The 21,864-nt window shown below is 44.4% G+C and overlaps 2 protein-coding genes across 2 annotated transcripts in view; both read right to left on the reverse strand.

Moving 5' to 3' along the window:
- Window positions 1–18,965, reverse strand: part of LRRC49 (leucine rich repeat containing 49) — a 43,787-nt gene extending 24,822 nt beyond the window's left edge. Inside the window, exons 1-10 of the mRNA XM_063142372.1 lie at window positions 18,864–18,965; window positions 16,029–16,091; window positions 15,140–15,227; window positions 14,254–14,445; window positions 12,741–12,831; window positions 11,698–11,901; window positions 9,813–9,879; window positions 8,637–8,780; window positions 5,940–6,001; window positions 786–933 (exon numbers count right to left, since the gene is read on the reverse strand). Coding sequence (XP_062998442.1) covers window positions 786–933; window positions 5,940–6,001; window positions 8,637–8,780; window positions 9,813–9,879; window positions 11,698–11,901; window positions 12,741–12,831; window positions 14,254–14,445; window positions 15,140–15,227; window positions 16,029–16,091; window positions 18,864–18,920 — 1,116 coding nt within the window. The 5' untranslated portion in view covers window positions 18,921–18,965. The remainder of the gene's footprint in view (window positions 1–785; window positions 934–5,939; window positions 6,002–8,636; window positions 8,781–9,812; window positions 9,880–11,697; window positions 11,902–12,740; window positions 12,832–14,253; window positions 14,446–15,139; window positions 15,228–16,028; window positions 16,092–18,863) is intronic.
- Window positions 1–21,864, reverse strand: part of TARS3 (threonyl-tRNA synthetase 3) — a 556,255-nt gene that overhangs the window by 466,157 nt on the left and 68,234 nt on the right. The window lies entirely within an intron of this gene.

Below are 21,864 nucleotides of genomic sequence, written 5' to 3' on the forward strand. Positions count from 1 at the left end.
CATCCATCAACACAACAAGAACACGCAGCAAAACACTACCAGGTGCCCCCTGAGTCACTGTGACACGGCACTTGCTGGGCAGCAGGGAAGAGAGAGGGATGACAAAGCAAAAAAAATATAAAGAATTAAAAGTCTAGGACTACAAAACCGTTTTAACTTGGTATCTAAAGGTTAACAAACCCGCAGGCAGAAGATATGTCTGGGGAGGGAATTATGTAATATGGGGGCACCTCAGAGAAGACCCCCTTTCTACTAACCTCTAAAGGAGGGGGTACCCCAAGAAGGCCTCACGGAACGGTCTTAAGGAGCAGGCAGTCCAAGCACAATTCTCCAGGAGGAGAAGGCTATCGATGGCTACTAGCCCTGATGGTTATGTGCCTCCTCCAGTATCCGAGGCAGTTAAGCCTGTATGCACCAGTTGCTGGGGAGCCTGGGTGGGAGGGTGCTGTTGCACCATGTCCTGTTGTGTTGGTCCCTGGTCGACAGCTGGTTGGCTGCGTGTGAGCAGAGTGCTGGACTAGATGGACCTTCGGTCTGATCCAACCTCAGGGCTCTTCTAATGTTATGTTCAAAGCCTCCTTGGTCAAAAAGAACTCATTGACCATTTGGACACCATGACAATAAACGCTAAGATCAGCAGATAAATACTGTGTACGGGAAAAACGCTCCCGGTGTTCTTAGTAGTCGTAATACAAAACCTGATGACCCAGTGACAGACTTGGTTAGATAAAACTCCTTGCTTATTTTAATCCATTGCAAGTTATTCCCAAGTGGGTTTTTCTTACTGTGATTTTCTTCATATCTAGCTGTCGGAGCTGCATCATATGGTGGAGAACCGTATGCTTGTACCATGTCTCCTGCGCTATGGGGTTGCCATCTAGGGTGATGTCTGAAATGGACGCAGAATCGGCAAGGCACAGAATGTCATCGAAACTGAATGAAAAGCAAAAGGAAAGAAACAGTCATCAATCTCAAACATATAAGCACCAATTTATATGGACGCCTTTACCTACTTACCTTAAAATAACCACTAATAACAAAATTCTGTAATAAAGATAAACAGTAATATTATTCTCCATGTCAGCTAAAGCTGAATTTTGGAAACAGGCGGACAACAAAGTTTCACATATTTGCATGTTCCTTTCAAACATAATGGGATGTGAACTTTGTGCACTTCCTCTACACCTGTACTTCCTTGTCCGCAACCAAGAAATGTTAAATTCACCCAGTTACACCCATATACAATCCAATATTTGATACATGGTTGGAAAAAGAGCGGGGGATAGAACCAAGATGGGATCATGAAGTGGACAAATTTAAATCCTGCTGCAAAAAATAAACGCTCAGTGAAGACTGGCACCATGTCTCAATAAGTAAAGCCAGTGAGCGACTCAGTTAATGGAAGGAGGGGATCCGTGGCCAGGAAGAGAAACTGATGTGAAACTTCTGGATCAGTCAAGACTTCAACCAAGCGCCTTCTGGCTTGCATGCTAGTCATAGAATCATAGAACCATAGAATAGCAGAGTTGGAAGGGGCCTACAAGGCCATCGAGTCCAACCTCCTACTCAATGCAGGAATCCACCTCAAAACATCCCTGACAGATGGTTGTCCAGCTGCCTCTTGAAGGCCTCTAGTGTGGGAGAGCCCACAACCTCCCTAGGTAATTGATTCCATTGTCGTACTGCTCTAACAGTCAGGAAGTTTTTCCTGATGTCCAGCTGGAATCTGGTTTCCTTTAACTTGAGCCCATTATTCCGTGTCCTGCACTCTGGGAGGATCGAGAAGAGATCCTGGCCCTCCTCTGTGTGACAGTCTTTCAAGTATTTGAGGAGTGCTATCATGTCTCCCCTCAATCTTCTCTTCTCCAGGCTAAACATGCCCAGTTCTTTCAGTCTCTCTTCATAGGGCTTTGTTTCCAGACCCCTGATCATCCTGGTTGCCCTCCTCTGAACACGCTCCAGCTTATCTGTGCCCTTCTTGAATTGTGGAGCCCAGAACTGGACGCAATACTCTAGATGAGGCCTAACCAGGGCCGAATAGAGAGGAACCAGCACCTCACGGGATTTGGAAGCTATACTTCTATGAATGCAGCCCAAAATAGCATTTGCCTTTCTTGCAGCCATATCGCACTGTTGGCTCATATTCAACTTGGCTCATATTCAGGCAGGCTCCAGGTCTACCGACTGGAGTCAGGGGCAAAATAATGTCTCACGGTGGCAGAGCCAGAGGCCATAGGGAGGCTCATGTGTAGGAAAGGAAAGGAACCTCTCGTGCAAGCACTGAGTCATTACTGACTCTTGGAGGGACGCCAGCTTTCGCTGACGTTTTCTTGGCAGGCCTTATAGCGGGGTGGTTTGCCGTTGCCTTCCCCGCCCATGATTGCCTTTCCCCCAGCTAACTGGGTACTCATTTTACCGACCTCGGGAGGATGGAAGTCTGAGTCGACCCGAGCCGGCTGCCTGAGAACCAGCTTCCGCTGGGATCAAACTCAGGCCGTGGGGAGAGTTTCAGCTGCAGAAACTGCTGCTTTACCGCTCTGCGCCACACGAGGCAGGTCCAAAATGCCAGTGGTGATGCCAACTTCATAGAATCATAGAATAGCAGAGTTGGAAGGGGCCTACAAGGCCATCGAGTCCAACCCCCTGCTCAGTGCAGGAATCCATCCTAAAGCATCCCTGACAGATGGTTGTCCAGCTGCCTCTTGGAGGCCTCTGGTGTGGGAGAGCCCACAACCTCCCTAGGTAACTGATTCCACCGTCGCACCGCTCTAACAGTCAGGAAGTTTTTCCTGATGTCCAGCCGGAATCTGACTTCCTTTAACTTGAGCCCGTTATTCCGTGTCCTGCACTCTGGGAGGATGGAGAAGAGATCCTGGCCCTCCTCTGTGTGACAACCTTTTAAGTATTTGAAGACTGCTATCATGTCTCCCCTCCATCTTCTCCAGGCTAAACATGCCCAGTTCTTTCAGTCTCTCTTCATAGGCTTTGTTTCTAGACCCCTGATCATCCTGGTTGCCCTCCTCTGAACACGCTTATGCTGCTGTCCATAAGCCATACAGTAACGTAACTGGCATATAACAAGTGCAAATGCCAAGTCTGCTTTCCCAAAACAGCGGGGGCTTAGCTGGGGGAAGGAAAGCAAGGCATTTAGTTAGGAACTACAAGTAAGAGCTACCCATGCACTGCACCACAGAAGGGACGTTCTCCCGGGGTTCTGATTATAATTCTCAAATATAGAAACAGGTGGGCACTCCCAAGTTTAACTCTTCAAAAGACTGCATGCTGGAACTTTTCCAGCTCCATAAAATAGGGATGCTTTTTTTTTTTTACCCGTCATCATGGTAGATTAAATTTTGGTGAGAGATAAAATATTAATCAGGAATAAATTATTATTTCCGACCTTCAAATATAGGGTTGAAGGAGTGAGGGGGACAGGAACAGGACCTTGCTCTATTTGGACTCCCCCGCCCACCCCAAAACAGCAAACTGACATCAACTGCCTGGTGGAGAAGAGGGTGCGAGGGAGACTATCCTGGCCCCCTGGAAATGAGAGGTGACGCAGAACCATTTCACAATCTGTGCTGAAAATCTACTTAATGTTGTGCTTATGGTCTAGCAGGTTCTTTCCCCTCTATATCAGAGTTTTGGCTGTTGCTCAGAATCAAGTCCATGTTCGTGTTCAGAGGAGGGCAACGAGGATGATCAGGGGTCTGGAAACAAAACCCTATGAAGAGAGACTGAAAGAACTGGGTATGTTTAGCCTGGAGAAGAGAAGATGGAGGGGAGACATGATAGCACTCCTCAAATACTTGAAAGGTGGTCACACAGAGGAGGGCCAGGATCTCTTCTCAATCCTCCCAGAGTGCAGGACACGGAATAACGGGCTCAAGTGACAGGAAGCCAGATTCCGGCTGGACATCAGGAAAAACTTCCTGACGGTTAGAGCAGTACGACAATGGAACCAATGACCTAGGGAGGTTGTGGGCTCTCCCAGACTAGAGGCATTCAAGAGGCAGCTGGACAACCATCTGTCAGGGATGCTTTAGGGTGGATTCCTGCATTGAGCAGGGGGTTGGACTCGATGGCCTTGTAGGCCCCTTCCAACTCTGCTATTCTATGATTCTAAATGAAAAACAAAACAAAACAGCAGAACTGCTTCTGGGTGAAATTTTCCCCCTTCACCCATGAGACAGCAGAGTAAAGGCAACGCTTCCCAGCCTCACTCCAACTTGCCTATGTGATAACATCTCAACCCAAATCACATCAGCTAGGTAAAGTCAGGAAAATAAATTGCGAGAAAGGCAGGAAGCACTGCTCCCACTCTGACGTCTGGTGGGTAAAAAAAATTAAAAATCTAAAACGGCACTTAGGGACAATAGGAAGTGCAATCAATGCCACTAGTAAATGGGGCGAACACTCCAGCGCCCCCCGCCCCCCCAAGAATCAGAATGGTCCCACACACACAACTTCGAGGTCAGAGAACAGGTTGTGAGGGGGCATCTCAGCTCAACCCATATCTATACACAATTATTTTCTTTTTTTTAAGTATTGGCCTTCTCTCCTCTAAGTGTAAACCCACCATCCTCATCACCCGTTTGGACTCTGTGAGAAAGTGGGACACACAACGAATGATGTCACTTACACTGAAGCAGAAAGTAATTCTCAACTGACTGCAGGGTTTGCATCTTAAAGCCAGAGCAACAAACCACTGCAGTCTTTCAACTGCTGTGCCCATCCCAAGCAACGTAACAAGGAAAGCATTGTCAAAACTGAAACAGTCTAAGCCATACGAGAAGGGTAGGGCAGATTAAGCTGGAGTGTTTTGGTTTAACATTGTAAGCAGCTTGCGCCCGTGTGTTAAGTAATACTTCCAAGTTGAAACCATGGAGGGGTGTGTGTGCTGAATTTGAAGCTTGTGCTTTCAATGCTGTTGCAAAACATTTCGCTCTAACAAATACAAACCTCATATTCAGCAAGCGATACAGATCCTTCCATAGTTTAAACTGTAGCCTGCAGGCAACATTTCAGATACTGTAAGCATTGCCATCTTCCGTTGATTACAATTAAAATCACTTTTCCGTTCCACTTCTACTCGTACAACAGAACACGAACAGAAGTCGTTTGACATGGTTGAATTCCACGGAGATCAGCTAGACCCCTCCCTGGCCTGCCACACACATGGCTGATTGCTGCAGACCCTGGCTGGTTATCCTGCAATGAGGCATTGCTGCAACACTTAATTGCCTCTGAGTGAGCATGTGAAACAAACAGAACTAAGGCAACATTTGATGACAATCAAGGGCATTAAGTATACTCTAGGAGGAAAAAGGTATGTGCAGCACTTTTGAAAGCAGCCATAATTTAATGTTACAGTTAACATAAATAAGAAATAAAGAAAAATATTTTCTTTTCAAATGCTAACAACTCTGTGCAGAGAAAAAAAGGCAAGTTACGGATTTCATGGCCTGCTTTTATGGCCTTGTTCAAAAGAAGCACTGCAGAACTGCATCTTAGGTAACTAAAGATGTTCAAAAGCCTGTTCAAATGGAACCCATTAACTTCAGTTAAATATTACAGACTCTAGCAAATATAATGGGCTGTGTAATCTAAGTCCTATTATGACATTTTAAAAACACGATATTAAAACAATTAACTGACTCAGAATCTGCAGTTATGAATGACTGGGGTTTCTACTTTGAGATATACTGTAAGGTCATATTTTAAGACTGAGAAGGAACATTTCTTCTCTGTGCTTTTAAATACATAAAGGCCTGTGTAATTCTCCTGGTCCATATACAGAGTATTTCTTTATCAGTCAGGCAAAAATACCTATCTGCAAATATTTAGAACAGAACCCTGAAGGAAAAATAATAGCTGAGGTACTGAGAGAGAGAGCAAGCAGAAATTCTCTCCCCACCCACTCCCCAGTTCCTGCTTACCGAGAAATATTGTTAGAGCTGAGGAATAGACGTTGGAGGCAGGGCAAAGTGTCCACATCTTTCTAGAATGAGAGAGAAAATACCAATTCAGCATCTGGAGGAGAGCTTGCTTTGGACGCTCTACTTCTCTGGAGGACGGAACATGCCTACTGCTGTTTACTGTAACCTTGCTGCAGCACTGATGGCTGTGAAACACGCCGCCCCATCCTTCTGGGGTACAGGTTATAAGCCACACAGATCTCCTTGCAAAATAGGCTGTACCGTTTGCAGACAGAAAAAATGTTAGAAGAGGGAGAAAGGAGGAGGAGGCGGCAGCAGCAGCAGACGCTGGCCTCTTTTTCAGCAGGCTTGCCGGAAAGAAGCCAAGGTGCTGCCTCAGCGTTTCAGCTCCAGGGAGAAGTGTGCTGCAATCGCACGGCAGGCAAAATAAAATCTCGTTCCGTAGCCACGCTGCTCTCTAAAGCGTCAAAGTGCTAACTCATGCACGTAATCATCCAACCGGCAGTAGCGGCGGCACTGCAAGAGACAGGTTGCGAGTAGCGGTTCTGCACTCTTCAGACCTTCTCCCTGGTTTCCCCAAATAGATTAAGGATCTGGAGCCCCATCGCAGGGACGACACTGAGATGCACTCCCAATCTCGAAAAATGACTCTCAGTGTGAAGCACACAGTTACAAGCTTTGATAACCTTTTGGGGAACACAGAGAATGTGTCTAATTCAACACAATGCAGGTCAAGTCTTTCATGAGTGACAGAGATGAGGGGGGGAGTTCGCCATTGCCCGTGCTTGATAGTCAGTGAGTGCCACAGCCTTCCTGTGAAAACTCTGCAATTCGCAATGAGTGGATATGGATGCACCAAGGTGCACAGCCTCAGCGCCAGGTGGTACAGGCCAACCAACGGTATTTCTCACCTGTACAGTCAGAGGCTTACTTGTCTATTTTTTTTTACAATATGAGAAGAAGTCTTTCCTGCCCACTCTGAAAGACAAACTTATTATTATTATTATTATTATTATTATTATTATTATTATTATTATATTTGTATCCTGCCTTTTGCCCAATACTGGGCCTCAAGGGGCCTTACAAAATTTAAATCCTATACATTGTAAACCTAGGAAAAGAAATGTACAAAAATTAAAAATTAAAATAAAAAATACAATATTAAAACATTAAATGTTTAAAACACACAAGAATTTTACAAGACCTTAACATAAATGGAGGACCAGATTATTCTCCAAAGGCCTGACGGAACAAACAAGTTTTAGCCTGCTTCCGAAAGTACATCAAGGAGGAAGCCAGCCTAGCTTCCCCGGGAAGAGAGTTCCAAAGCACTGGAGCAGCCACCGAGAAGGCCCTCTCCCGTGTTCCCACCAAGCACGCCTTTGAAGAAGGTGGGACTGAAAGAAGGGCTTCCCCAGAAGATCTCAAAGCACGGGCAGGCTCATAAGGGAGAAGACAGTCTTTCAGATAACCTGGACCCAAGCCATATAGACTTACTCTGCCAAGTAGACTTTGGACTTATTCTTGGATTTCGTCTGATGAGACCTCGGAGATTCAGACCTTCCCTAAAACTTCTGCCCACGTGACAGAAACACTGCACCACTGACCACCACCTAATCTAAGGTAACTTGGATTAGGTACATCTTTAACATGTTTTAACTATCATCCTTTGCTCACAATCAAGATAGCCATGGGTAGTTTCTATCTTTTCAGTGGAGATTTGTGGGTGAAGTGGGTATTTTTTAAAACAATAATCCTAGTGGCTCTCAGTATGGGAGCAGAGAGGAGTACATTTTCTGGATTGATTCACACAGAATACGTCTTGCATACATTATACCAGGCAAAGTTCTTTCTGGGTCACCTGCCTTCCTTCTCAATGTTGTCATTTCCTGCCTCATCCATTTAATTCCAGAGAGACCTGACTTCGGATACTGCTGGGTGACTAAGAGGCTGCAGTTTTTGCCTCCAGGTAGAGAATACTCAAAGGGTAGAAAGGAACATGCGGGGAGGGGCATGTAAAAATAACGAGACATTTTCCTCTGTGATGGTCAACACAGATCTGTCTTCCAAGCCAATTCAAACAGCCAAAGTATTCAAATAAAATAGCTGATAAGTTTCTCACATGAATGGGTGAGCCTCCACAAATATTCTCCCTTATGAGCCTGCCCGTGCTTTGAGATCTTCTGGAGAAGCCCTTCTTTCAGTCCCGCCATCTTCACAGGCGCGTTTGGTGGGAACATGGGAGAGGGCCTTCTCGGTGGCTGCTCCAGTACTCTGGAACTCTCTTCCCGGGGAAGCTAGGCTGGCTCCCTCCTTGATGGGCTTTCAGAAGCAGGCTAAAACTTGTTTGTTTCAGCAGGCCTTTGGAAAGTAATCTGGCCCTCCATCTATGTTATAATTTTGTTTTGTATTTTAAACATTTATGTCGTCGTCCCTTACCAAATGTATGTTTTAAACTTTGTAAGGCCGCCTTGAGGCCCAGCATTGGGCAAAAGGCGGGATACAAATAAATAATAATAATAATAATAATAATAATAATAATAATAATAATAATAATAAATGTTGCAATACCACAGCAAGGCCACACCAGAAGCAGAAAGATTCTTTTTGAACCTCTAGTGACAATATAGCTCACTCAAAGCACAGCATGTGTTTCGTTTCGTTTTAAGAGCAAATGGATTCAATTGAGTCACTTACCACAAATCTGATCTGATTATATCGGAGATTAAGTTCCGTCAATGAATCCAATCCATTGAGGTTTTCGATGTACGTTAAGCAATTTCGAGCAAGATTCAGCACTCTCAGGTCACTTAAATGATTTAGATTTTCTATGATAGCAATCTGCAAATATGAATGACATTTTTGAGCAATTAAGAGCCCCCCTCTCTCCCCCCCCAAAGAATAATACTGAGAAGCCGGCAGCATATCTTCCAAGATTCAATTGTACATGTAGATGTTAGAGAAGTGAAGACGCTAGAAGCTCCCAGCTGCACCCCTCTATACACACCTGGGAGGAGGCCTCACTGAACACAGCGGAATTTACTTCCAAAAAAATACATATAGAAAAGGCTAATTCTAGAAGAACAAAAGTAGTACGTGTGTCATGCAGCCACACAACTATAGCAGCTTCTCATTAGTCACTGAAATAAGGAATTTGCCAAACAAGGGTATAAACACTTTTGTAGAGCTGGGCATCACAAAGGCATGGATGGAGAAGAGCCCCAGATGGCTACACATAAAGTGTGGAACTTTCCAGAGATGGCTCCTTACCAAGAGCTCTGCAGAACCTGCTTTCTAAAGAGCCACAGCAACCATCTGAATGCCAGAAATCTGGGTTTCATGAAGAATTCATAGAGATGCTATTTATAATCTTCCTCTGCCAGTGTTAACGTAATCCCTTTATTCCTTCCTATCAGAGGTTTACTTTTTTTAATACACATGGTCACAGACACATATATACGGCTTTATAAAATTACTTGGTTGAAGTGTTAACCAAGCATCACTTAAACATTAGGTAATGGTGTGTTTGGGTACACTTGACTGTGCATTATCTGCCAGAGCATGCGTCATGCCTACTTGCCTTTACCAAGCTGGTACCCTCTAGATCAGCCTTCCTCAACCTGGGGCGCTCCAGATGTGTTGGACTACAACTCCCAGAATGCCCCAGCCAGCTGGCTGGGGCACTCTGGGAGATGCAGTCCAACACATCTGGAGCACCCCAGGTTGAGGAAGGCTGCTCTAGATGCATCAAACTACACGTGTCCCCATCATCCCCACCCAGCATGGTCATGGCCACGCTGGGTGGAGAAGACAAGAGTTAATAGCCGAAGGAGGCAGTAAATAAATATTTTTAATTAATTAATTGCACTATACCTGATTTCCATGAAGATCCAAGACATCAAGGTTTACAAGATTATCCAGGTTTGATATTCTCTTTATTCTGAAACATTCAAGCATTGACAAAGTGTTTTCATTAGATAAGTGTGTGTGCGTGTGTGTGTGTGTAATCCATTATCAGTTTCAATCAAGTGTAACAGAGGAACAGATCCAACACTGTGGAAGTTCCAGCGCACCCATGAAGCTCTAGGACGCACAATTCAAAGGATCCAGAGACGACAGCCGAAGTAAACGGGGACGCAAGCAGTCTGAGAAAACAGGAAAAGGTCTCGGCTTCTAGTTTGAGACTGGGGTGTCCTGGAATTGAGAGCCCCCCTGGCTCCTGGACAAGCAGGGAGAAGGATGCAAGATGAGATCAAAGGGCAGGCTTGGGGAAAGAACAGAATTCTGTGTTCGGCTGGAGAAGAGCGAGCAGTGAATTGACTAATAGCACCGTCCTGGCTACCACTGGAAATCCCCCCCTCCTCCAACTTCAGGTCGGTTGAAATATACGGAGGAGTAATTTCGTTGCTTGTGGCTAGTGCCATTATCGTATTTGGATTTCTGGGCAGCCGTGAACACACACGTGAACACACACGTGAACACACACGTGCGCGCCCCCAACTCATCTGAGCCGTTTCAGAGCTGCACAGGAGCCACTTGCACCGCTTCCCTCTCAATCCTGCTCCAGGCTGAGGCCCAGAGGGGTGGCAGCAAAGCTTGGGAGGAGTCTAGAAAGGTCAACAGGACCACGGAGAGCGTTCAGGGATGCTGAAGCCAACGAAGGGTCGCAGTAGCCCTACCGCCAGGCTGTGTGCGTCTAGCTCCAGCCTACGCAAGGAAACGGTTTCATTTATTTATTTTATTACATTTAAATACCTCCCCATAGCCGAAGCTCTCTGAGCGGTTTACAGAAGTTAAACACAGTGAACGTTAAAAACAAGCATACAAAATTTTAAACCACCAAGAACATAAAAGCAACAATATCCTTTTAAAACAACTATTCTGGGGGCAATGAGTATTTTATTTGTTGGAGCTTTCCTCATTCCTCAGGCGCTGGACCCAGTGGAGATGGCCAACTCCTGCTGTCCCTGAAGGACCAAGAGGTGACAGAAGAGGATCGAGTTTCTGGGCCATGACTCACATACCACCACCACCTTATCAGACTGCTGGTTACTACTATGAAAAGGACAGTGTTTCAGAAATTACCCAGAAAAGTGTGCAGGGTTTACTAGTCATCCAGGTGTCTTGAAATACACATGCCAATTTTAAATTTCTATGCATCATGGAAGCAACCAACCGTATTGATGCCACAATTAGTCACTCGTTGAATGAGGCCCAAGCATGCTTAGGGATATAGTTCAGTCAAACGGTCCTGGTCTAGCAATTGCCCCCCCCCACACACACACACACACAACTTCATTAGCTCTGTGTGTTCCCTTCTCTGTGGTGTTCCTTCTTCTCATCAACAGCCCACATCCCCACCCACCCCAAGCTTTGGATGCTGACATTTTAAAACCTTCTGAACAGTTGGATTATTAATAAACATCCCGTAACATTTCAGCGGCTGAGCCAGTAGCTTGCAAAGGCTCGTGTAAAGATACTGAAGAATCGTGACAGAGATTTCAAAGCCTGTGGCCTGGGCTTTCTGCAGGGGTTCTTGCCATTTATTGAGTTTTATAATAGTTTGGGGAGCAAACTGGCAACACTACTATGCTTTTTGCAAACCCACACATTGAACAGATACCTAGTAAGTTGTGATTTCAAATTGACATTTTGCAGAAGACATGAAGTATGTGGCTAAACATGACTGAGAAAACAGCTCAACCCTACAGAAAAGGTTTTTAAAAGCTTGTCAGCCCCACCCCCCTCCCCAATTTACCTGTTATTTCCCAACAAAAGGACACGGAGGGACCTCAGTGTAGAAAGGCCACTGATTTCCTCTATCTGGTTATCATACAAATCTAAGAAAATAAGATGCTGCAAGTTCGAAATATTCTGGATCCGAGTTATGCAGTTATGCTGGAAGCTCAACAGACGGAGGTGCTCTTCTCCATCAATGATGGGACAAACCGTCAGTTTTTGTCTGGAAAACAAAGGTTTTAAAGAAGGTTTCAGTAGGACAGGAGGCAGGGAAAACAGGGGAATCTCTCTCTCTAACAGCAAACCCGAGCAGTGAGTACCAACAGAACTGGATTCAAATCGGGGCCACAAAGAAACAAGACAGAAAGTACAGAATTTCTTTTATTTGGCATTCCGGAGGCACCAACCGTAACATGCCTTAGTTGCCAATTAAACACCCATGTCGCTACCCCCTCGCCGAATGAGAGTGCCCCCAGTTTGTTGTTAATTATGGAATTGTGAGTATTCACTTTGTTTTATAAATGTTTTAGCAACTATTTCGTATTTCGGACAACATATATGAAGACCTCCCTCGTTATCTGCTTGTCTGCCCAATTTATGAAGACGTAAGGACAGCCTCATTTAGTGATTTAGACCTGCCATCAGGCAGATCTGATGGGTATTTGATCATTTTTTAATTGGGGGAGTAGATTGCCCCAGGTTTCCGAAAAGGTGGCCCCACTTTGCTTTCAGAGCAGCAATTCTAAGGAGGAAATTCTGTGACAAGTTGAACTGTCTTGATGAGTAATCCTTTATTGATAGGTTTTATTATTGTTTTAAACTGATGTATATCTTTCTCTTGTTATGTGTTTACTGTAATGGCTTTTGCTACACAATTGAACTATTTACTTACATTTTGTATGTTAATTGTAGTTCAACTTATGAGACAATGCATTTTAATGCAGTGAATGTGTTTTACTCTTCCTGTAAACTGCTTAGAGATGTATTTTAAACATGGTTAAGTGGTTCCAAATGAACATATGCAGGCCTACAAAAAGCATAACATGCCCATTCTAGCCTCACCTTTCCAGGGTCAACCTGTCCGAGTGCTGGGTTTTCTCTTCTGCAGTACGGTGCACCAGGGGAAAGGCAGCGTTCCCATAAGTGATATTATCTAATGGGGGGAGGGGGGGAGAGAGATTGTGAAATATTTAACTACACAATTCTCATAGAACACTCTACAAATTACAACCATTTTACTATCAGACAATGCATATGCCTAACCAGCTCTCCTACTGCATGTGAGTGACTTGGGATAAGGCTCCAATTCCAGAATTACTGTGGAGATGTCCTTCTTACTTCCTGATCCTGAGCATGCTTGCAAGTAACATGCAAAATGATACAAAGGATCAATACATGTCCTAACTTCACACGTGAGCTGATGTGGTCTGAACTATCTATGGCTCCGCAGGAAAGAGAATTCAGGGTTCTGGTCGAAAGATTGCTCCCCTTGCCGGGTGAGGAAAGGGCTTTTGGAATTTGCCCCAAGACCAATACATCTAAATAAAGAAAAGTATCAAAGGCTTGTTTGCCAGAATGCAGCAGCACAGAAAACACAACAGACAGAAGGCGGGGGAAATAAAGTGAGCCAACACGCTATAGCAAATACAATGTCTGCCTGGGAATGGGGAGATCCAGGTTCAAATCCCTGCTCAGCCATAAATCTCACTGGATGACCTTGGTCCGATCACCATCTTTCAGCCCAAGCTACATCACAAGATTATTATAAAGATAAAATCATAGCGTATACGCTACCTTGAGTTCTTTAGAGGGAAGGCAGAATATAAATGTGGTAAATGGCTAGAATAAAGAGGCACAGGACAGCATAAGAGAAGGGAGAAGGAAGATGCAGTGCCCATGATGGGAGAACGGGCAGAGCCACAGGGCAGACATGAGATCTCATTGGAGACTACAAGGCCCATCCCAGCTTCAGGCTTTTCAAAGTGCTGCTTGAAATCAGGCCAAGTATTATCATTTTGATAATATCTAATAGTTACAAGACAGAAGGAAGCAAACTCTGCTAGCAGGAACCAGGGAATGAGGGGGCCGTGACCTGCAGCTTTTACTTACTTAGGGCTCAATCCTCTGCATATTTAGACAAAAAAAGTCCTACAACTTCCAGCATTCCTCAGCCAGCACGGCTGAATGGGAAATGCTGCAAGTTGCAGGACTTCTTTTGTCTAAATATGTAGAGGATTGCGCCCTACATCTATTTATATTTCTGCCAACACCTTCAAGATGGCTCAGATTTTTTAGTGCAGGCTAATGAATTAAGGTATGATACAAAAGGGAAAAGGAACGTGGTTGGAAAAAGTAAATTCAGGTACTGCCACTTTCATATATAATAATCAGGTGGAACAGCCACTGCAGGAGACAATTCAGGAAAAGGAAGACCCAAAGAGAGGTCAGTCCAGTCCAATGGAAGGGGCCCCACTGCCTCACCCTAACCCAGCCCAGTGGAATGAGATGCACTACCTGAAAGCTAAGGTTTGGACTTCTACTTTATCTCTCCCCCAAGCTAATTCACACCAGTTACCTGGAATATTTCCACCGGCGCTATGACAGCCCTGTTGAATTCTGTATTTTGAAGGGTTAGGAAAAGAGCACTCGCCAAAAGCTGTCAGAGAACCTGCGCCATATTTCATCTCCAGACTAGGAATATCTGCAAAATTAGTTGATACAGGGACATACAACTTTTTGCTGCGTGCTAAAGGGCTTAATCTGCCATCTGCAGGGGAGGAATAAAAAGGATTTTGACATCACTACAGTGCTGTGCATCATCACAACAGTTAAACTAAGGCCACAGCTAGACCTAAGGTTTATCCTGGGATCATCCAGGGTTCACCCCTGCCTGAGCACTGGATCCCCTGTGTGTCACCTAGATGAACAGGTTTGACCCCTGGACGATCCAGGGATAAACCTTAGGTCTAGCTATGGCCTAAGGCTGCAATCCTATGAAGATTTACTTGGGAGTAAGTCCCCTTGATATCAGTGTGACACTATCTCTGAGTAAACATACCTAAGACTGTGCTGTAGTCTACCACATATATCTGTAAATAAACAATATCATTCATCAAATGATTATACTTGCTAGAATTTAACTTTGAGTATTAAGATATTTCTCTGCAAAGAACATTTAGAGACATCAGCATTGATTTCTTTTATTACTCTTTTAATCCCATCCTTCCTCTAAAATCAGAGCACAGATCCTGCCTGGGATCAGATGTCACAACAAACCATGGCAACCCTCCACCAGGGGTTGAATATTCAAAATGGCCTCCAGTGCACACCATCGTGGCTTAAATAAACCATGGTGGGCTGCAGCGATCATTCTAATTGGCCCAAATTACGGCACCAATATAAACATATCTTTACACAGTTAGCATGCATAAGTTTAGAAGGAGTCCATCTTCCAACTTTACCTAGTTTTCCTGAATAGTTCTTTTCCAGATCATGTTGTAAGAACCTGTTGTGAAGATATGGCTGCTCTTTGTGTAATCTGAACTCAAGCTGCAACAGAAAAATATTTCAACACTAATGATTACACCTCAGTGCAAGCCTGTTATAAGCATTGCACCAAAGATGGTCACATAGGTGCAGATATTTATGATACAACCGCTTTGTTATTTCTCCTTTCTATTCTTGCATTGCTGCAGGATATTTTTAATACCAGCTAAATACCTTGTTGGGTAAATAAAATAATGAGAATAAAAGAAGTGCAAGACTGAGGGATGGGGAAAGTGAGAATTGCGACTGGAGAAGGGATAAGAGGCAGTGGCTCAGACATGCTCCTTGACTGCTCTTACTTAGTTCTTTCTGCAAAACGTCAGTGGCTAAACAAACTACAAACTTTCTGCTGATGGTTTGTATATCATGATGTGTGGATCCTGGTGTCTCACTCCCCAGACAAACCAGAGTCATAAGCCACTGTTTATTCTTGGTTTATGACTTTGGCTTATATGGCAATAATGGAAAGTCAGATGCATTAAGTCTGAACCAAGGTGTATGATATACAAAATAGGATTAAACACATCTACAAGTTATATAAGAATAGCTTTATTAATTTCAACACATAAGTGTGTGTACTCAGCAGATACAAAATATATTCCCCAGAACAAAGGTCATGCAAATACTTAATGATAATCTTAACAATAAAAAAGTATAAAATATGGAAAAATTTCATACAAAATATTACACACACACACACACACACACTCCACAGGACATCACAAAATATCAAGTACATCACACCACTTTATAGATTGGAACATTTGGTTCTCTACATTTTGATAATAAAAATTCAGGTCTCACAGGTTTGGTTCTTTCTGCTGTCGAGGTGCTTTGGAGAACCAACTGAAGCCCATAATTGCTTGCCTGCAAATTGGAAACTAGTATTAATAACTTTCATGAATATAAAATGTAGAAACAAAAGGCGAAGAACGTTAGATAAAAAGAAATACTCTACAGACAAAATAATGTTTCTAAGTTGACCGTGCCGATTAAATCTCTAGTTTGAGAATTCAAGGATTGTTAAGGATTTAACCCTGCAAACTGTTATACACCCTTAAATCACACACACGCATGATGCATAAAGCACATATATGCACAATATGCACACAGAAGACACATACAAAACATGTTTTGTGTATGTGTTTTGCATGCAGACATGAAACACACACCTGCAAAACACATGCATATACAGAACACATTATGCACACAACACCCACGTAACATGCATGTAAAACACACCCAAAAAGCAGACTCCAGGCATGGATGGGCATGCATAAGACACTCACAAAACACACACACATCAATGAAGACACAGAAGCAAAACACCTGTGCACATCACTCACATACAAAGCAGGCAAAATATGCACGAGGCTCACGCAAAGCATATTTTGAGCACCTGTTTTCTCTTCTGCTGCTCCCAGACTGTGGAAACTAGTGAGCTTGACAGTCTTCTAGCATTCAAGAAAGCTGTCAAGACTGATCTCTTAGGGCAGGCCTATCCAGTGGAATTTTAGTATGCTTTTAGTATGCTTTTAGGATGTTTTTAAACAGTGTATGCTATGTTTTTAATAAGTATTTTATGTATTTTATGCTTGCTGTTGTTCCCCACCTCGATCCAATCGGAGAGGCGGATACTAAATATATTATTATTATTATTATTATTATTATTATTATTATTTCTTGTACTTACTTTGCCTGCCTGTTTTGCCCGGCTCTGGGTGCTTTGCCAGTGCTCTGTAACCACATAAGGGTGCAGTTTGCACACTGCACATTCACAGGTGGTTGCATGTTGCAAAACATATACATATTGAAAACACACAAGAAGATGCATACTCATAACACCTTCACAGGCATAAAATACCCAAAACAGACAGAGGCAAAAGACTAGCGTTTCATGTTGGGCACCATTTTAACATTTTCTAATCCTCCTTGACAGAGCTTTCTGCCTGGAAATGCAGGGTTTTAATCAGGTCTTTGTTTATTATTGTTGATTGTTTAAAATAGTTTAAATATATGTGTATGTGCTGTCTGTTTATAGGCTGGTATGTAAATGTGTTTATTATCATATGTATAAATGTATTTTAATGGTTTTTAATCTCTGTAAATTGGGTGGTATAGAAATGTAAAGAAGGAATGAATGAAAGACGTATACAAATAGATCAAACGAATTAATTATCGGTACTCTGTTTTTATTGGTCCTCTCTTTCGTTTTATCTTTTTATCATTTGATCTTTTATTGTTTACCGCTCCAGAATCTATTTAGATGTGGATCAGTATATAAATGCTGTAAATAAATAAATGGATTAAATGTTTAAACAGAAGGGGGGAGTTCTATGTAATAAATGGTGCAATCCTATACATGTTTAGACAGAGGCGGGGAAGTGCTTTGAAAATAAATAAATAAATAAATAAAGGGGGCAATCCTATGCATGTTTAGATGGGGGGGGAGTCCCACAGCTCTCAGCATGCCCCAGACAGCGGGGGGGGGGGGGCTAGTTGGGGCATGCTGGGAGTTGTAGGACCCCCCAAACTCCCAGCATCCCCCAACTAGCCCCACACTGTCTGGGGCATACTGGGAGCTGTGGGGTTTACTTATTTCGATCGCGCCTTCAAGGCATCCCTGCTGATAGCTGCCAAACCGCTTCTCCTGAGAGGCAATCCTGTTAAAGCAACAATCCTGAACGTGTTTACTCAGAAGTAAAGTCCTTCTTTTCCTGTCTGAGCATCCTTAGGTTTGCACCCATTTTTTTTTAAAAAAAGAATTAAAGGGAAAAAATACAAATAATAATAATAAAAATGAATGTAGGTGAACATGATTAAAATATAAAGTTACCACCCCCCAAAAAAACCACACCACTAAGGGGTTGCTGAAATGCAACAAATAAATAAATAAATAAAGGACAGAACTCTCTGCATGTTTAGATACCTAAGGGCACAATCCTATGCATGTTTAGATTGGGGGGAGGATCCCATAGCTCCCAGCATGCCCCAGACAGCGGGGGGGGGGCTAGTTGGGGAATGCTGGGAGTTGTAGGACTTCCCCTCCAAACTCCCAGCATCCCCCAACTAGCCCCACACTGTCTGGGGCATGCTGGGAGCTGTGGGGTTTATTTATTCCCCCGCCCTGCCATAGATAGGATCGCGCCTTCAAGGCCTCCCTGCTGAGAGCTGCCAATCCGCTTCTCCTGAGAGGCAATCCTGTCAAAGCAACAATCCTGAACGTGTTTACTCAGGAGTAAAAGTCCTTCTTTTCCTGTCTGAGCATCCATAGGCTTACACCCAATTATTATTATTATTTTAAAAAGAATTAAAGGGGGGAAATGCAAATAATAATAATAATAAATGAATGTTTATGAATAAAAAAATGAATAATAATAAAAAAATGAATGATTAAAATATAATGTTACCACACACAAAAACCACCACTAAGGGGTTTCTGAAATGCAATAAATACATAAATAATGAATAAAACGAGAAGAAGCCCGCCCCCCCCCGCCCCCCGCGTCCCACCCATAGAGAGCCGCTGCTCAACAAAGGAGAAGGCGAGGAGGAGGGAGGAGGAGCACGGCATGCCCCGCTCTGCGCCCCCTCCTCCGCGCTTCGGAGGCGCAGGCCTCGCCGGCTCCCCCCGCTTACCGAGACGGAGTGTCCCGGCCGGGCCCCCGCGGCAGGCCGGCATTTGCTGGGCACCATGGCAACCGGCTCCGGCGGCGGGCACCATGGGCGGTATCCGCCGCTTTGCCTTCCCACCCGGAAGCCGCTGGGCAGTCACCATAGCAACCCCCACTTCCGGGAGCCGCTCTGCCCGCCATCTCTCGCTCTCTCCCTCCCTCTGCATCCCATGGTTACTCCCTGAGGGAAAAGAAACGGAGGGTAGATCCGCGGGAAGGGGGCGTGGCCGCTGCGGGCCAATAGAACCGCCTGCCCCCAAGAGAACGAGGACACGATGGAACTGTAGACGCTTCGAGTTCCCGATTGACAATGAGGGGCAACCAATGGAGAGGGGATGGAATATAGACCGACGGAGGGGGACCGCGCCGGTGGCGTGTAGAGGGGCTTTCCCACCAGCCCCATTCTTGGCTATGCTTCTGCCACGCATGTGGTAGCGTTCCCAAGGAATCCGGAAGTGAGGGTTGTGTGAAGCCTGGCGCTGTTTTACCTCTTAGGGTAACGCTTAGGTTGTGTGTTGTACAGCGCCTTGCACCGCTTGATTTGTTAGGGGTTGTCACATTTATAGCCCGCTCTCCAAAAATTGTTTTCAAAGAGGGTTGCAATTGCAGAAAAATAAAGTACCGATAAAATAACAGCAATAATAATAATAATAATAATAATAATAATAATGGTTATATATAAATAGGCAGAAATTAAAATTGAAAGTTAGCATTTGTTAAACGAACTGTTATAACCTCATTTACCATGACAAAAACTTCCTGACTGTTAGAGCAGTACAACAATGGAACCAGTGACCTAGGGAGGTGGTGGGCTCTCCCACACTAGAGGCATTTAAGAGGCAGCTGGACAACCATCTGTCAGGGATGCTTTAGGGTGGATTATTTATTTATTTATTTATTTATATAGCACCATCAGTGTACATGCACTGCAGAATAAGCCTACTTGGAAGTCCCATTGCGTTCAATGAAGCCAACTCCCCGGTAAGGGCACATAGGATTGTTTCACTTTGGTGCAGGTAGAAATTCATCTCTTCTTCGTTCTTTTCTAGGGAAATGCATCTCATGGGCTTTACAATTCCTTTACAAGCAGCAGTGCAGTTACGGTTGGACCTTAGGGCTAAAGTCCAGGGCCCCAAATGACCACCCAGAGAACAGCAAGTGATGTGGGCATCAGGAACAAATTTCATTTTATTCCTAGGGTCATGATAGTGTAATGATTTAAGTGTGCAAAACTCACATGCTCAGAATATATCTGTTATCAGGGTTGGCAAACAGTTTTGTTGTTCTAACATATCAGTAACATGGAAGCAGTTTTAAAACATGAATGACAGCAGGCAGGGAAAGAGAAATGTTGGCTGTGTGCTTCGCTACTGCAGTCCTGCAGACGGACTTTTAAAGCCCTCCCCCGCACCCATCCCCATAAGATCATTAAATCCAGAGTCTAGAATGACCTAGAATGACCTAGCGGCACCACTGTTGACAAGGGGATTAGGCAAAGAGGTTGAAAAGTAAAGATCTGTCAGCACCTCTTAAGCATGACAGCTGTACAGAACTGCCATGTTCAGATGCAGTCTACCTGGGGCGGGAGGGGGGGGCGGAAGCCCAGTGCTGGAACCCAAGACTGAATGCTCCTCCATGCAGACAGTTTTCCTGCTGACAGCAAATTAGCACGGCAGGGAGGGGTGGGCATCTTCTCACCTTGTTTTCTCCAAAACACCCTGGTTTTCTTTCTGCACGTGTGAAGAGGAGCATTTGGTCTTGCGATTCCCCAACCTGCAGTCTGAGGTGGAACAGCAGAGGTACTGGTTTAAATGCCAGTCTGTAGCAGTTATTTTGTGTGTGTGTGTTTTTAGGGAGAGGTTATGGGATTTAAAGAAAAAGAAAAACAGATTTGTACTTGGCTGTCCCACATGGCAATCAACACTGAACTTCACATGTGCTAAACTGTTCTGCATTTTATTTGCTCTGGTTAACTTCACTTCTGGACCTGTGTTATTATCAGCTAGTCATATAATCCATCCGTCCTTTGTGCCTATCCCTGTTTACTAAAGATAATCTCTGTTTCTTTGCAACCTGCCACAAAATAATTCTAGGGATTATTTTGTGCACCCCTGGCATAAGCTCAGTTCAACAGAGCTCCGGTACCTTTAACAGTTGGTCACAGAAGAACGTGTCTGCAGCTGCATCAAGTCACACCATCCAAGTGAAGGGCTGAGAAAAATCCGCCCCTAATTAAATGTTCTTCTGCATAGTCCTTAAACATGCAGGACCCCTCCTGCGGTTGCATTCCATACATTCCACATCCCATTGCGCATGGTGAGGAATGGCTTTTGTCCACCCAGCACATCATTAACGTGTGAGAGCCAGTGTGCTGCGATGGTCAGAACACTGGACTGGGACTTGGGAGATCCGGGTTCTAGTCCCCGCTCAGTCTGACTCGGGGCCAGTTGCTGACTCTCCACCTAACCTACTTCACAGGGTTGTTGGGAGGATAAACTGCAGAGGAGGACCGCCTAAGCTGCCTCGTGGGCCTTCCAAGAGGAAAAATGGCAGGATATAAATGTAATAATAACATTTAAAAAATAATTTATGGAATCCGCTGCCACGAGGTGTGGCAAAGGCCACTGATTTAGTAGGCTTTAAAAGGGGATGAGATCAGGTTGTGGAGAAAGAGGCCAAATCTATGGAAGGCTGCCAGCCGTGAGGGCTAAAGGGAACCTCCATGTTCAAGGGCAGCGTATACTTCTCAACAGGAGTGCTTGGGGAGCCACGCCAGGGAAAGAGCCGCCACTTTCAGGCCATGCTTGTGGACCTCCTGGGGGCCATCTGGCCGGCCACTGTGGGAAGTAGGATGCCGAAGGAGCTGGGCTTTTTTTGTCTGACGTAGCAGGGCTCTCTTGCATGCCTCTGCATCTGTAGTTGTTTTAAAGCGCTTTACCCTGCTCCTCGCCCAGACACGGCTCCCC

Source organism: Elgaria multicarinata, chromosome 16 (assembly GCF_023053635.1).
Source record: "Elgaria multicarinata webbii isolate HBS135686 ecotype San Diego chromosome 16, rElgMul1.1.pri, whole genome shotgun sequence".
Classification (NCBI taxonomy): domain Eukaryota; kingdom Metazoa; phylum Chordata; class Lepidosauria; order Squamata; family Anguidae; genus Elgaria; species Elgaria multicarinata.